We start from the raw sequence: 11,485 nt of genomic DNA on the forward strand, positions 1-11,485 counted from the left end.
AACCTGTCAAAGCTTTTGCCCACCTCTATATATCCTTATTCTGTGGTTTTGGACGAATCGCAGCATAATCAACTAACGTGGGACTGAAACTGCAATTAAACTCTTTTTGGAGTAGCAGAATCCTTTCAAAAGCGAACATAAAATGACGATTGGCAGCAGTGCAGGACTCTTTGTGACAGTGTGGACTCAGGGGCCCGAGCTCTGCCATATCCAATGCAGAAAGAAGACACGAAGGATATAATAACAATTCTAATAATAGTGATAATAATGATGATAATATTAATAATAATAGCCCTATAGTACAAAACAGAACATCATAATAGTACAATAACAGCATCAGGCATACCCTACGAGTGCAGTAATGATAAAATAACATAATTAACACGATAATAATTAAATTGTTTATCGCAATAATAACAATTGGAGGCTTATGAATAAATTAGACCTGCATTCATCCTCGTCTTGAGCATTCATATAATCACTTCCTTTAGACTGATCTAAACGAATTTACATATTTACATGCTTCTTGTAAGAATGGCATGTTAAATTAAACGTATAAGTTAATATTCCCCCAAATTACCAAGTTTCAGTGCATGTCGCATATAGGTCTAATAGGCCTATGCACATTACCTATAATATTAAGCTATACCCACCATCACCATGGATATTTTAGGTTTGATTATTCATGTATTGGTATCGTGCAATATTACGTAATGCCGATGCTGGAAAGTATTTTGTAGATCATTTTGGATTCAATGTGGTGGTGTCTGAACCACGAGCTGGAGCGAGAGGCCCTGGCGACCGAATGCTGACCCTTCTAACCCAGGCAGAGGCCGCGGTGTCGGAAGCAGGTGTCTTCCTCCTCTTCCTTCTTTTTCCCTTTCACCTTTCAGAGATGAATCCAAGCCCTCGTGCTATAGCCTCTCAGTGCCACGAGCTCTACGCAAATGTTGAAAAAACCGTGACAACGAAATGATTTCCAAACGAAGTTAGTTGTTACATCAATTCAGTTTTTTATTATTAAAATAAATACAAATATACATATTTTACATAACAATACTATGCACAAATAAATTCACATAACTTCAGATATCCAACATCTAAGTGCCCTCAGAGAGGTCTGAGAAGAGTCTTAGCTCTAAGGGCCTGTATGACAACTAGGAGAGTCACTTTGACGTTGGTTTGACAAACACTTGCGAGGAATTACAAATCACTACATTTTTTCTTCAATGATGTTGCTCAGGTGACGGGTTTCAACATATATTTACAAAGTGTTTTGTTTCAACAGTCACCGTGGAATCGGGTACACACAATTCAAGGAGAACCTGCCACGCGTCCCATGTTGTACCTCAGACAGAGTGTAGACTTGAACGGCCCTGAGGTGGTCTGAGCTCGCGGGCTCCCGGGGAAACGGGACAGTAAGTGCAGAAGTGGAATGGAAGTCATAAGTTTGTGATGTATTCAGATCGGTGATATCTCTTTGTCCTCTAACGCGGAGGCGGGCGAAAGGGATTCCTCATCCTCTGACCTGGGGTAGTCCGTGTGGCCGCTGGCGCACTTGCAGCCGCTGTGCGCGCTCCTCTGCGCGCCCTTTCCCTCCTTCTTGTGCTTGACCCTCCGGTTTTGGAACCAGATCTTCACCTGCTTCTCTGACAGGTTCAGATACGTGGCAATCTCGATTCTTCTGAGACGGGACAGGTACATGTTCGAGGAGAACTCTCTCTCCAACTCCAACAGTTGCGTGCTGGTGAAAGCCGTGCGCATCCTTTTTCCATTCTGCAGGTGATTGCTCTCAGAGGCGCCTGAGGGGAGACGAGGACAGTAGCCTATTAGCTTAACATGGCAACTTTAGTTGAGATTACTGCACTCTTGAACATAGAACACAAAGTGGAATGCAAATGGAGTGTTCAATGACTGCGCGTAATATTTCTGGCAATGCTGCACAACATCATTATGAAGTACCTCGGTAATACCTTATAGCCGGTAGTGCTCGAGCTCTTACCTATGGCGAGGCAGTGGTACCTTCTGGGGTCCGTGATGCTGTAGGTGGGCGTGCAGACCGGCGCGTGTCCCGGGTGCGCTAATATCTGTGACTGCTGGTGCGCTATCCTTTGACAGTATTGTACCTCCGTACCGGGAAACTGGCTCTTCAGCATCGGAATTCCGCCCCGAGGCGAGTGTATGTGGGAGGTGACGCACATCGGGCAGACGCAGAACGTCCCTGTCTTCCTCGAAGGGCACGGCGGCGCAGTGACGGACATAACGCTCGGGGAGTGCATGCTGATGGGGATGAGAAAGTCTTGTCCGGGATGCTCGTTAAGCGGAGCGGGACGCACCGTATCCTTGATTATCAAAGAGTCTACGTAAAAAGACCTCGACATGGCTGCAGTGGTCTGTGTGGCTTGATGCGCGAGATGCTGTCTCTTCTCTGAAGCCCTCGGGATGTCGGAAGGTGCTTATGTTTGATGCTGAAACAAAAGGGACCCCGGAGAGGGCTGGCCCTAACGTCACCCACGTGCGCTACCGGTTTGAAGGGCTTCAAAACTGCAAGTGACCCATACCACGTGATGCCTCACAAAACTCCCAATAAAAATCTCAGTCTAGTCCCGTCCCGGTCAATACCGACACCTTCAACTACTTTGTTCACGCACGGGGAAATGTTGTTTGTCTAGGAACACTTTGAAAACAATAAAGTTTACCCCCCTCCGCCTCCAATAAAGTATCCAATAGGCTATTTAAAATGTCGTTATTAAATAAAATTACATATTGCGCATCATAACGTTACCAGATTTTATATTTTTGAATAGCAGGCCTATTTCTGTAAAAAATAAATAATAATAACAATCACAGGAAAAAAAACAATTTACTTGTTCTTCTTTCTTGCACAATATGAAGAAATAGGGCCACAACATCTGTACCAATTTGAAAAAGCAAATATTTGAAAAATGGATAAAAAAGTCCACACATTTTTGATGAAAAATACAATAAAATATATCAGATAGGCCTAGTTAAAAGTGAAAATCGTAAAAATCACAAATCCAGTGAATATGGCCTTCCTCTACAAATATTTATGGAACGAATGGGGTCCATCTGTAATAATCAATTGCCCTTAATTCCTCCGCTGTTTGTTCGTTGAACTCAAAGATCTGAATTAACGAGCATATTATGAGTACGTAATTTTAGTGTTATTCATGTTTTTTATTGTCAAAGTAGCCTGTTTGTTCAAACACAGTGTTAGTCTACTTGTGTATGGCTTTTGAAAATGCGATTTAAAGCAACAAATCGTGCATGTGACTAAGGACTAAATTTAGTAGCTGTGTAATTGTAGCCTACCCTGTTAAGTTTGGGAAAAATTTCAACTCCAGCAATTAAAGAACTATGAATTTTTGTCGAGTCTGGTGGTGGCTATTTGATAGTGATTAGGCTTCCATTAGAAAGTGTTTATTATGGTGGGTTTCTGCAGGGTAAACAGGCAGCTATTTCAGAAATGCGTTAATCCTTCGTCTTGTGACAATAATTAGCGAGTTTGATCTCCTGTTGGGTCACCGTTGGCTTTAGCTTCCACTTTCATCTAAGAAGTAACGCCTCGAGCCTCAAGACAGAGCGCGGGGCGAGCGGCGCTCACATTAAGCAGGTTTAATGGGGCGAGCGTTTCAGGTGCAAACATCCATTCAAGTGTTTATATAAACGGACAGAATAATTTTTTTTCTGTTTTTTTTTTTTTTTTACCACAAATGAAGGGGAACTACATTTCAAACTTGTTTGTCTGTTCTGTAGCCTGTAGAGTTGTCTTGACGTGTAAATTGGGCTAGATAGAGGACTATTGCTTATTAATTGCATATAGGCCTACTCGGCTAATTTCACCCTGTTCGTGACCTTGGTTCATGCGAATTAAATTGAAATCTTGAAACAAAATAAAAATACGACTTTAAACTAGACTAAATGAGAGAAGTAGCAAACGCGTCTGTCACGCATCTGTAATTGCTATAATAAAGTGAACAGCGTATGACAAGAGAGGAGCACTGGAGTGTTATGGTCTACAGAGAGGGAGAGACAGAAAGACAGAGAGACAGAAAGGGAGAGACAGAAAGAGAAAGAGAGAGGATAAACCAAGCGGAATAATACGTGGCGCGCGCCCTCATCACACCGTTCCTGCTCTGATATTATTTTTCCATAATTCTGAACGATAAAATTTCATTGTCTATTAAGTAATCCCACAAATGAGATCCTTTATGAGGCTATAATGAGCTCTAATAGCCGAGACTAGTCGAGCCACGTGGAAGGGTTTAGGGGGCATTACACGGTGGGGTACAGAGTACAGCCTGTTACCTAGACATCACTTTCATAATTCAAGGAGAAAATTAGTCCATTTAAGGGAAAAAATCCTTTGATTCTCTTTATTCTGCTCGGGGTAAGAGGACGGCAGCTTGCGGTTAAGAAGCTGATGCAAAAAAATGGGACCAACACAAAATCGCAGTTTTTTAAACGTCAGAGTTGGAAAGGAATGTCGGACTATAAAGGGCTCGGAAATATGATTTGTTCTCTGCCCTGCGACGATCAAAACTAGGGGCCTGTTACTCAGTAACAGCTTGATCATATCTCAGTTACAGACTATATCCATATACATTTTTTGTTGCAGTTATATCATAACTTAGTTCAAGCTATATATTAACTTAGCTATAGCTGCATCATAAATCATTTACAGCTATATTATATCTCAGTTACAGGCTATATCATAAGGTAATTATAGTTGTATTATATCTCAGTCGCAGGCCTATAACTTCTTAGTTACAATGAGGGTCAAATGAGTCCTCAGTGAAAAGATTTATTTGTTTGTCCTCTCAGTGTAAAAATAAAAACCTCATTAAATAGTTAAGTGTGTTTAAGAAAGAGAGTTTGTGTAAGTGAGAGAGTGAAAGTGTGTGGGAGAGAGTGTGTGTGTGAGAGACGGAGAGACTGTGTGTTAGAGAGAGAAGGAGAGTGTGTTGTGTGTGTGAGAGAGAGTGAGTGTGTGAGAGAGAGAGAGAGAGAGAGAGGAATAGAGTGTGTGTCTGAGTTAGAGAGAGAGAGAGAGAGAGAGAGAGGAATAGAGTGTGTGTCTGAGTTAGTTAGAGAGAGAGAGAGGAATAGAGTGTGTGTCTGAGTTAGAGAGAGAGATAGAGAGAGAACAACAAACCCCCAACCTTGTAAAAGTGCTAAAGCAGCCCCTCTCATTCACCCTTCATCCCATGCCGCATCAAACCGTGACCAACTCCATTAATGTTCTGTTGAACCAGCGTCATTAACTTGTATCAACGCCTTTTTACAAACGTCGCATTGTGTCACCAGGCCGGCTTGCAGGCCATCTTTGCCAATACAGTGATGATGTCGCACCTTATTAGTAACCAGGCAACGGAGCCTGAATACCGACGTTCTAAAGGAACACTCAGCTCCTCAATATCGTCTTGGCGACGGGAAGATGAACAATGTGACTGTGGACAACATAATGCCACGCAGTGACTTTCCATCAACAATTATCTGGTCCATGTGAATAGCAGCTGCAATGGCCGCCCTCCCAGTCCTGGAGCACGATGGGGGTGGGGGGGCCGAGGGGTGGGGGGGCCAAGGGGTGGGGGGTGCTGAAAGGAATCCTGCATGAGTCAATGAAATCTAATTTATATCTCAATGAATGATTAGATTTCTATGCTAAAATGAGCTTGAAATAATTACACATGAAAATACCGTGACAACAAAGGTAAACAAAGAGAGTAAGAGAGAGAGCAACAGTTTCACGCAGACTGTGAAGACGCTATGTAACCCTGCAGTCATTGCTGAGTCGCAATATTTATTTTGCACGATGGCGTTGTCTGCTTCATAAACACTTCCAGGTTTCGGAAACGGGGTTAGTTTGAGACCTGTGGAACTTGAGAGAGCCAAATACCCGAACGATACTTTGGTTACAATTAGTCCTACGTGCCAATTAATTGAGCTGTGGAGAACAGAAGCACTTTCCCCATGAATGACGATAGGAACTTTATTCTGGCCCACTCTCCTTTGGGACCTGAAAGGGGAAGTGACACCCACAGCCCAGGGGGGCCCCGGGAACAAAGCCCCTGTGGACGCCATTGAGGGTCTGCAGGGATGATGGGATGGAGGGATGGAGGGATGGAGGCATGGAGGGATGGAGGGATGGAGGCATGGAGGGATGGAGGCATGGAGGGATGGAGGGATGGAGGGATGGAGGGATGGAGGCATGGAGGGATGGAGGGATGGAGGGATGGAGGGATGGAGGGATGGAGGGATGGAGGCATGGAGGGATGGAGGGATGGAGGGATGGAGGGATGGAGCGGGCGCACGCTAATTAAGGACAAGTCTCGCCGTCTCTGAGAGCCACTCAGCTGAGACACTCTCGACTGGAGTGTGTCTGTCCTGCTAGGAGTGTCTGGCCGCCTGCACACACTCACACACACGCCCACATGCGCGCGTGCATACGCACACACTCATTCACTCACACTCTCACACAGACACACACGCACACAGACACACACATAGGAGGATGGGTTTGAGGGCCATACCCATGCCCAGCTAACGAGGCTGCAGAACGAGATAAACAGTGGCTGGGGGAGGGGGGGGGGCTGAGGGGAGGGGGGGGGGGCTGGGGGGGAGGGGGGGGGGGCTGGGGGGAGGGGGGGGGGGCTGGGGGGGAGGGGGGGGGGATGGACGGAGCGTGGAGGAGCTGGCGTGGGTCTGTAGACATGTTGTTGTTGGAGTCTCTCATGAGGGCCCTCACGGCCCCGTCCATCTCCCCCCTCTCCCCCTCTGTCTCCCCCTCTCCCTTACTCCCCTTCTCCCTCTCTCTTTCCCTCCTCTACCTCTTCCCCCCCCCTGACCCCCCCCCCCCCCCCCTTTTTTTCCAGCAGACTAAGCAGATGCCATTACAGGGCCCAAATAAGCTCCAGAAAATAGAATAGCACTTATTCCAATCTTTCCTTGCTTGAGTTGTCAGAAAGTCTTGAAAGTCCATCCTCATGGTATTAAGCAGATATAGCTTGAAAGTCTCATCGCTGATCTGGCTGTTGAAGCTGCTGGCATCTTAGTACACGCTCTGGAAACAACACGCACAACGCTCTAGTTTAATGGATGGTCTTTTACGAAAACAATCTCATTATTAAGACTGAACCACGGGACTCCGAAAAAATCTATTTAACTTTATTATTATCTATTTTAGCCCCCAACGTATGGTCAGATTGCGGTGCATTATGATTTAAAATACAGACCGAATCGTGATGCATTCTCATGAGTGGGGCCTTTGTTTGTGAATGCTTGTGGAAGTTCTGTGGGTGAGTTTGACTGCAGGTTAAAACCAAGTGATCACAATTTGTTATGCAGACCGAAATCCACTTAGAGAGCAAATTTAGCTAAATCTTGCCATCCACTGTGACGCATTCAGCCAGCCAAAGCTGGTCCACAAGCAAGTTACTTCTGCAAAATAAGCAAAGGCTGGGTATTACGTAGACATGTCCCACCCTTCATGTATTGATCCTAGCTTTGAACCAGGAAGTGCATCCCAGAGTGTGTGACAAGTCCCTCTCCCGTCAGCCCCCCCCCCCCTACACACACACACACCGAAGGGAGAAGATATTGTAACCGTTTTCTGGGAGTGAAAGGGAGTCCCCGGGATTGAGTGTGTGTGTTGGAGCGTAAGCACGCTGTGGAATGTGAGGCAGGAGCAGACCTTTTGTCACCAGGAGTGAATAGCTGTCCTGTCTATAGGACCATCCTCCCTCTCTCTCTCTCTCTCCTCCTCTTCTCCTTCTCCTTGCTCCTCCCTAGCCTCCTCTCCCTGCTCCTCTCTCTGCTCTTCTTTCTCCTTCTCTCTACTCCTTTCTCTGCTCCTCTCTCTCCTAGTTGCTCTCCTCCTTCTCTCTCTCTCTCTCTCTCTCTCTCTCTCTCTCTCTCTCTCTCTCTCTCTCTCTCTCTCTCTCTCTCTCTCTCTCTGTCTCTCTCTCTCTTCTCCCAGGTTGTCTCAGTGAAGTCCAGGGTGACTCATAGGATAATCTCTTCTAGTCTGTTGTCTCCAAACCTCTACACATCCAAACCTAACACCTCCCTGTGATCCAGCAGGTATAGGTATACTTTTAGCAACATTCAGGGGGGATTAAAACTTCTTGATCTGCAGTCAAATGCTCTACCACTGAACTACCCCCCACCCACTGGTAAGTAGAGGCCGTTGGAGGCTGCTGGAGGCTTGGTTAGAGGTTGCAGAAGTTGTTGGAGGCTGTAGGACTGTAGAGGCTGGTAGAGGCTGTGGAAGCTGTTCGAAGCTAACTCCATCCTAACTCAAGACAGTCAGAATGTGGAGATGTTAGTCAAATTCACACGACAACCGTTGACGAGAAAGACGTTCATTTATTTCTTTATGAATAATGCATCTTTCTGATTTATTTTTCTTGCTGAGTATCCCGCTCAAACAAAGTATTGATTGGACAACTGTCAGGCCGCTATATAGTGTTTACTGTTATGGTGATGTTCATCATGGCCAGTTAGCGTCACAGCATGTGTCTGTCTGACCCCCCCCCTTCACTAACAACAGCCCCTCCTCCTCTCTACTCCTCTCTCCACCCTCCTTTTCTCCTCCTTTCCTCCTCTCTCATCCTTTCTCTTCCTCTTTCCTCCATTCTCTTCCTCAATCCTCCTCTCCTTCTTTCCTCCTCTCTCCTCTCCTCAACTCTCCTGCACTCTCCTTGCTCCTCCATCCTAACAGCCCTCTCTCCCCCACTCTCTTCCCCCTCCTCGCCATTAACCGCTCTCCTCCTCTCCTCCTCTCTCCTCACAGTCTCATCTCGCCATCGAGACGTGTCGGCACTTTTCCCGTCCATTATCCGGAGTGTTCTTCGCTGTGACGCCTGACGTGGCGTTCTCACAGCTGTCAGCGCCGCCCAGCGCCGGCCCGGCCACGCCACGCTCATTTAGACGATGATAAGTGCACCCGTGTTGTTTTGCGTCTCCGTGTCCTGCAAAGCTGTCGACGTGCCAGGGTTTCGTTTCTAGTTATTTCTGTGTTCTGCTTGTGCAAGCAAGCCTGGCTAATGGACGCGCTCCCTGATGTCTAACTCAGTAATGAGACTCTTCGGGGCTCCCTCGACAGAGGTGCCAAGGGGTTCCTCTGTGGAAAGGCCAGACCCAGTGACGGGTGGACCTTCCTCCCCTACTCCCTCCTGGGCCTCCTACTCCCTTCTTCCTCCTCTCTCCTCCTTCCTGTTCCAGCCTTTCTCCTCCTCCCCTCCTTTCTTCTCCTCTCCTGCGCCATACACAGGGACTATCCACCAGTACTAAACCCAGCCTAACCCTGCGCAGGTTCTGGTTAAAAGGCTGATATTCCCAGCTGTGCTGGAGAGCGAGGTGTGCTGGAGGACTGAAGGCATCACAGGGTTTATTGTCATAGAAAGTCATGAAGTGTTTAAGCCCAGCAGAGCTTATTACACAACAGGAGGGTGATTGTGTGGTTGTTTGGTTCATCACATGACCCAGTTGGACTTGAACAGCTGCATTAAGTCTCTCTTTTTATTTTTCTCCTGCTATGTCGCTCTGTCTCTCTCTCTCTCTTTCCCTCCTCCCTTTCTTTCTCTGAATTTATTTTATTATCTCTTTGTTTCTCTCAATCTTTCTCTGCTCACCCTAGCCCCAAACTTGGCCCTAGCCCTAGTACCTAGCCCCAAACTTGGCCCTAGCCCTGGTACCTAGCCCCAAACTTGGCCCTAGCCCTGGCCCAATACTCAACCCTAGCCATAGTCCTAGTCCTGGCCCCAAAGAGCCAGAGAGCCACGGTTGGGGGTCAAGGTTGGGGGTTTAGGGCTAGGCTTCGGGTGGGGTGGGTTAGGGGAGTAATGGCTAGGGTTGGGTGGTCAGGGTTGGGGTGGGGCTGGGGTAAGGGCTGGGGTAAGGCTGGCATAGGGCTGGGGTAAGGCTGGGGTAAGGGCTGGGGTAGGGCTGGGGTAAGGTTGGGGTAAGGGCTGGGGTAAGGCTGGGGTAAGGCTGGGGTAAGGCTGGGGTAGGGCTGGGGTAAGGCTGGGGTAAGGGCTGGGGTAGGGCTGGGGTAAGGGCTGGGGTAAGGCTGGGGTAGGGCTGGGGTAGGGCTGGGGTAAGGGCTGGGGTAGGGCTGGGGTAGGGCTGGGGTAAGGCTGGGGTAAGGCTGGGGTAGGGCTGGGGTAAGGCTGGGGTAAGGCTGGGGTAGGGCTGGGGTAAGGGCTGGGGTAAGGCTGGGGTAGGGCTGGGGTAAGGGCTGGGGTAGGGCTGGGGTAGGGCTGGGGTAAGGCTGGGGTAGGGCTGGGGTAAGGCTGGGGTAAGGGCTGGGGTAAGGCTGGGGTAAGGGCTGGGGTAGGGCTGGGGTAGGGCTGGGGTAAGGGCTGGGGTAAGGCTGGGGTAAGGGCTGGGGTAGGGCTGGGGTAGGGCTGGGGTAAGGCTGGGGTAAGGGCTGGGGTAAGGCTGGGGTAAGGGCTGGGGTAGGGCTGGGGTAGGGCTGGGGTAAGGCTGGGGTAAGGGCTGGGGTAGGGCTGGGGTAAGGCTGGGGTAAGGCTGGGGTAGGGCTGGGGTAAGGCTGGGGTAAGGGCTGGGGTAGGGCTGGGGTAAGGGCTGGGGTAAGGCTGGGGTAGGGCTGGGGTAGGGCTGGGGTAAGGGCTGGGGTAGGGCTGGGGTAGGGCTGGGGTAAGGCTGGGGTAGGGCTGGGGTAAGGGCTGGGGTAAGGCTGGGGTAAGGGCTGGGGTAGGGCTGGGGTAGGGCTGGGGTAAGGGCTGGGGTAAGGCTGGGGTAAGGGCTGGGGTAGGGCTGGGGTAAGGCTGGGGTAAGGGCTGGGGTAAGGCTGGGGTAAGGGCTGGGGTAGGGCTGGGGTAGGGCTGGGGTAAGGCTGGGGTAAGGGCTGGGGTAGGGCTGGGGTAGGGCTGGGGTAAGGCTGGGGTAGGGCTGGGGTAAGGCTGGGGTAAGGGCTGGGGTAAGGCTGGGGTAAGGGCTGGGGTAGGGCTGGGGTAGGGCTGGGGTAAGGGCTGGGGTAGGGCTGGGGTAGGGCTGGGGTAAGGCTGGGGTAGGGCTGGGGTAAGGGCTGGGGTAGGGCTGGGGTAGGGCTGGGGTAAGGCTGGGGTAGGGCTGGGGTAAGGGCTGGGGTAGGGCTGGGGTAAGGGCTGGGGTAAGGCTGGGGTAAGGCTGGGGTAAGGGCTGGGGTAGGGCTGGGGTAAGGCTGGGGTAAGGGCTGGGGTAGGGCTGGGGTAGGGCTGGGGTAAGGCTGGGGTAAGGCTGGGGTAAGGGCTGGGGTAGGGCTGGGGTAGGGCTGGGGTAAGGCTGGGGTAGGGCTGGGGTAGGGCTGGGGTAGGGCTGGGGTAAGGCTGGGGTAGGGCTGGGGTAGGGCTGGGGTAAGGCTGGGGTAAGGGCTGGGGTAAGGGCTGGGGTAGGGCTGGGGTAAGGGCTGGGGTAAGGGCTGGGGTAGGGCTGGGGTAAGGCTGGGGTAGGGCTGGGG

General features: G+C 49.7%; 1 protein-coding gene across 1 annotated transcript; it reads right to left on the reverse strand.

Moving 5' to 3' along the window:
• Positions 1-1,073: 1,073 nt before the first annotated feature.
• On the reverse strand, positions 1,074-2,388 carry gsx2 (GS homeobox 2). Its single transcript, XM_062450735.1, has 2 exons — positions 2,003-2,388; positions 1,074-1,802 (listed from the first exon to the last, which is right to left on the reverse strand). Exons 1-2 carry the CDS (start codon positions 2,379-2,381, stop codon positions 1,462-1,464), a joined length of 720 nt encoding a protein of 239 aa, XP_062306719.1. The 5' UTR covers positions 2,382-2,388; the 3' UTR covers positions 1,074-1,461.
• Positions 2,389-11,485: the final 9,097 nt, after the last annotated feature.

Source organism: Osmerus eperlanus, chromosome 24 (genome assembly GCF_963692335.1).
Source record: "Osmerus eperlanus chromosome 24, fOsmEpe2.1, whole genome shotgun sequence".
NCBI lineage: Eukaryota > Metazoa > Chordata > Actinopteri > Osmeriformes > Osmeridae > Osmerus > Osmerus eperlanus.

Coding starts and splice junctions, on each gene's coding strand:
- gsx2 (XM_062450735.1), bottom strand. CDS start 2,381: ATGTCGAGGTCTTTTTACGTAGACTCTTTGATAATCAAGGATACGGTG. Junction 1,803..2,002: donor GTACCACTGCCTCGCCATAG/GTAAGAGCTCGA, acceptor GTCTCCCCTCAG/GCGCCTCTGAGAGCAATCAC.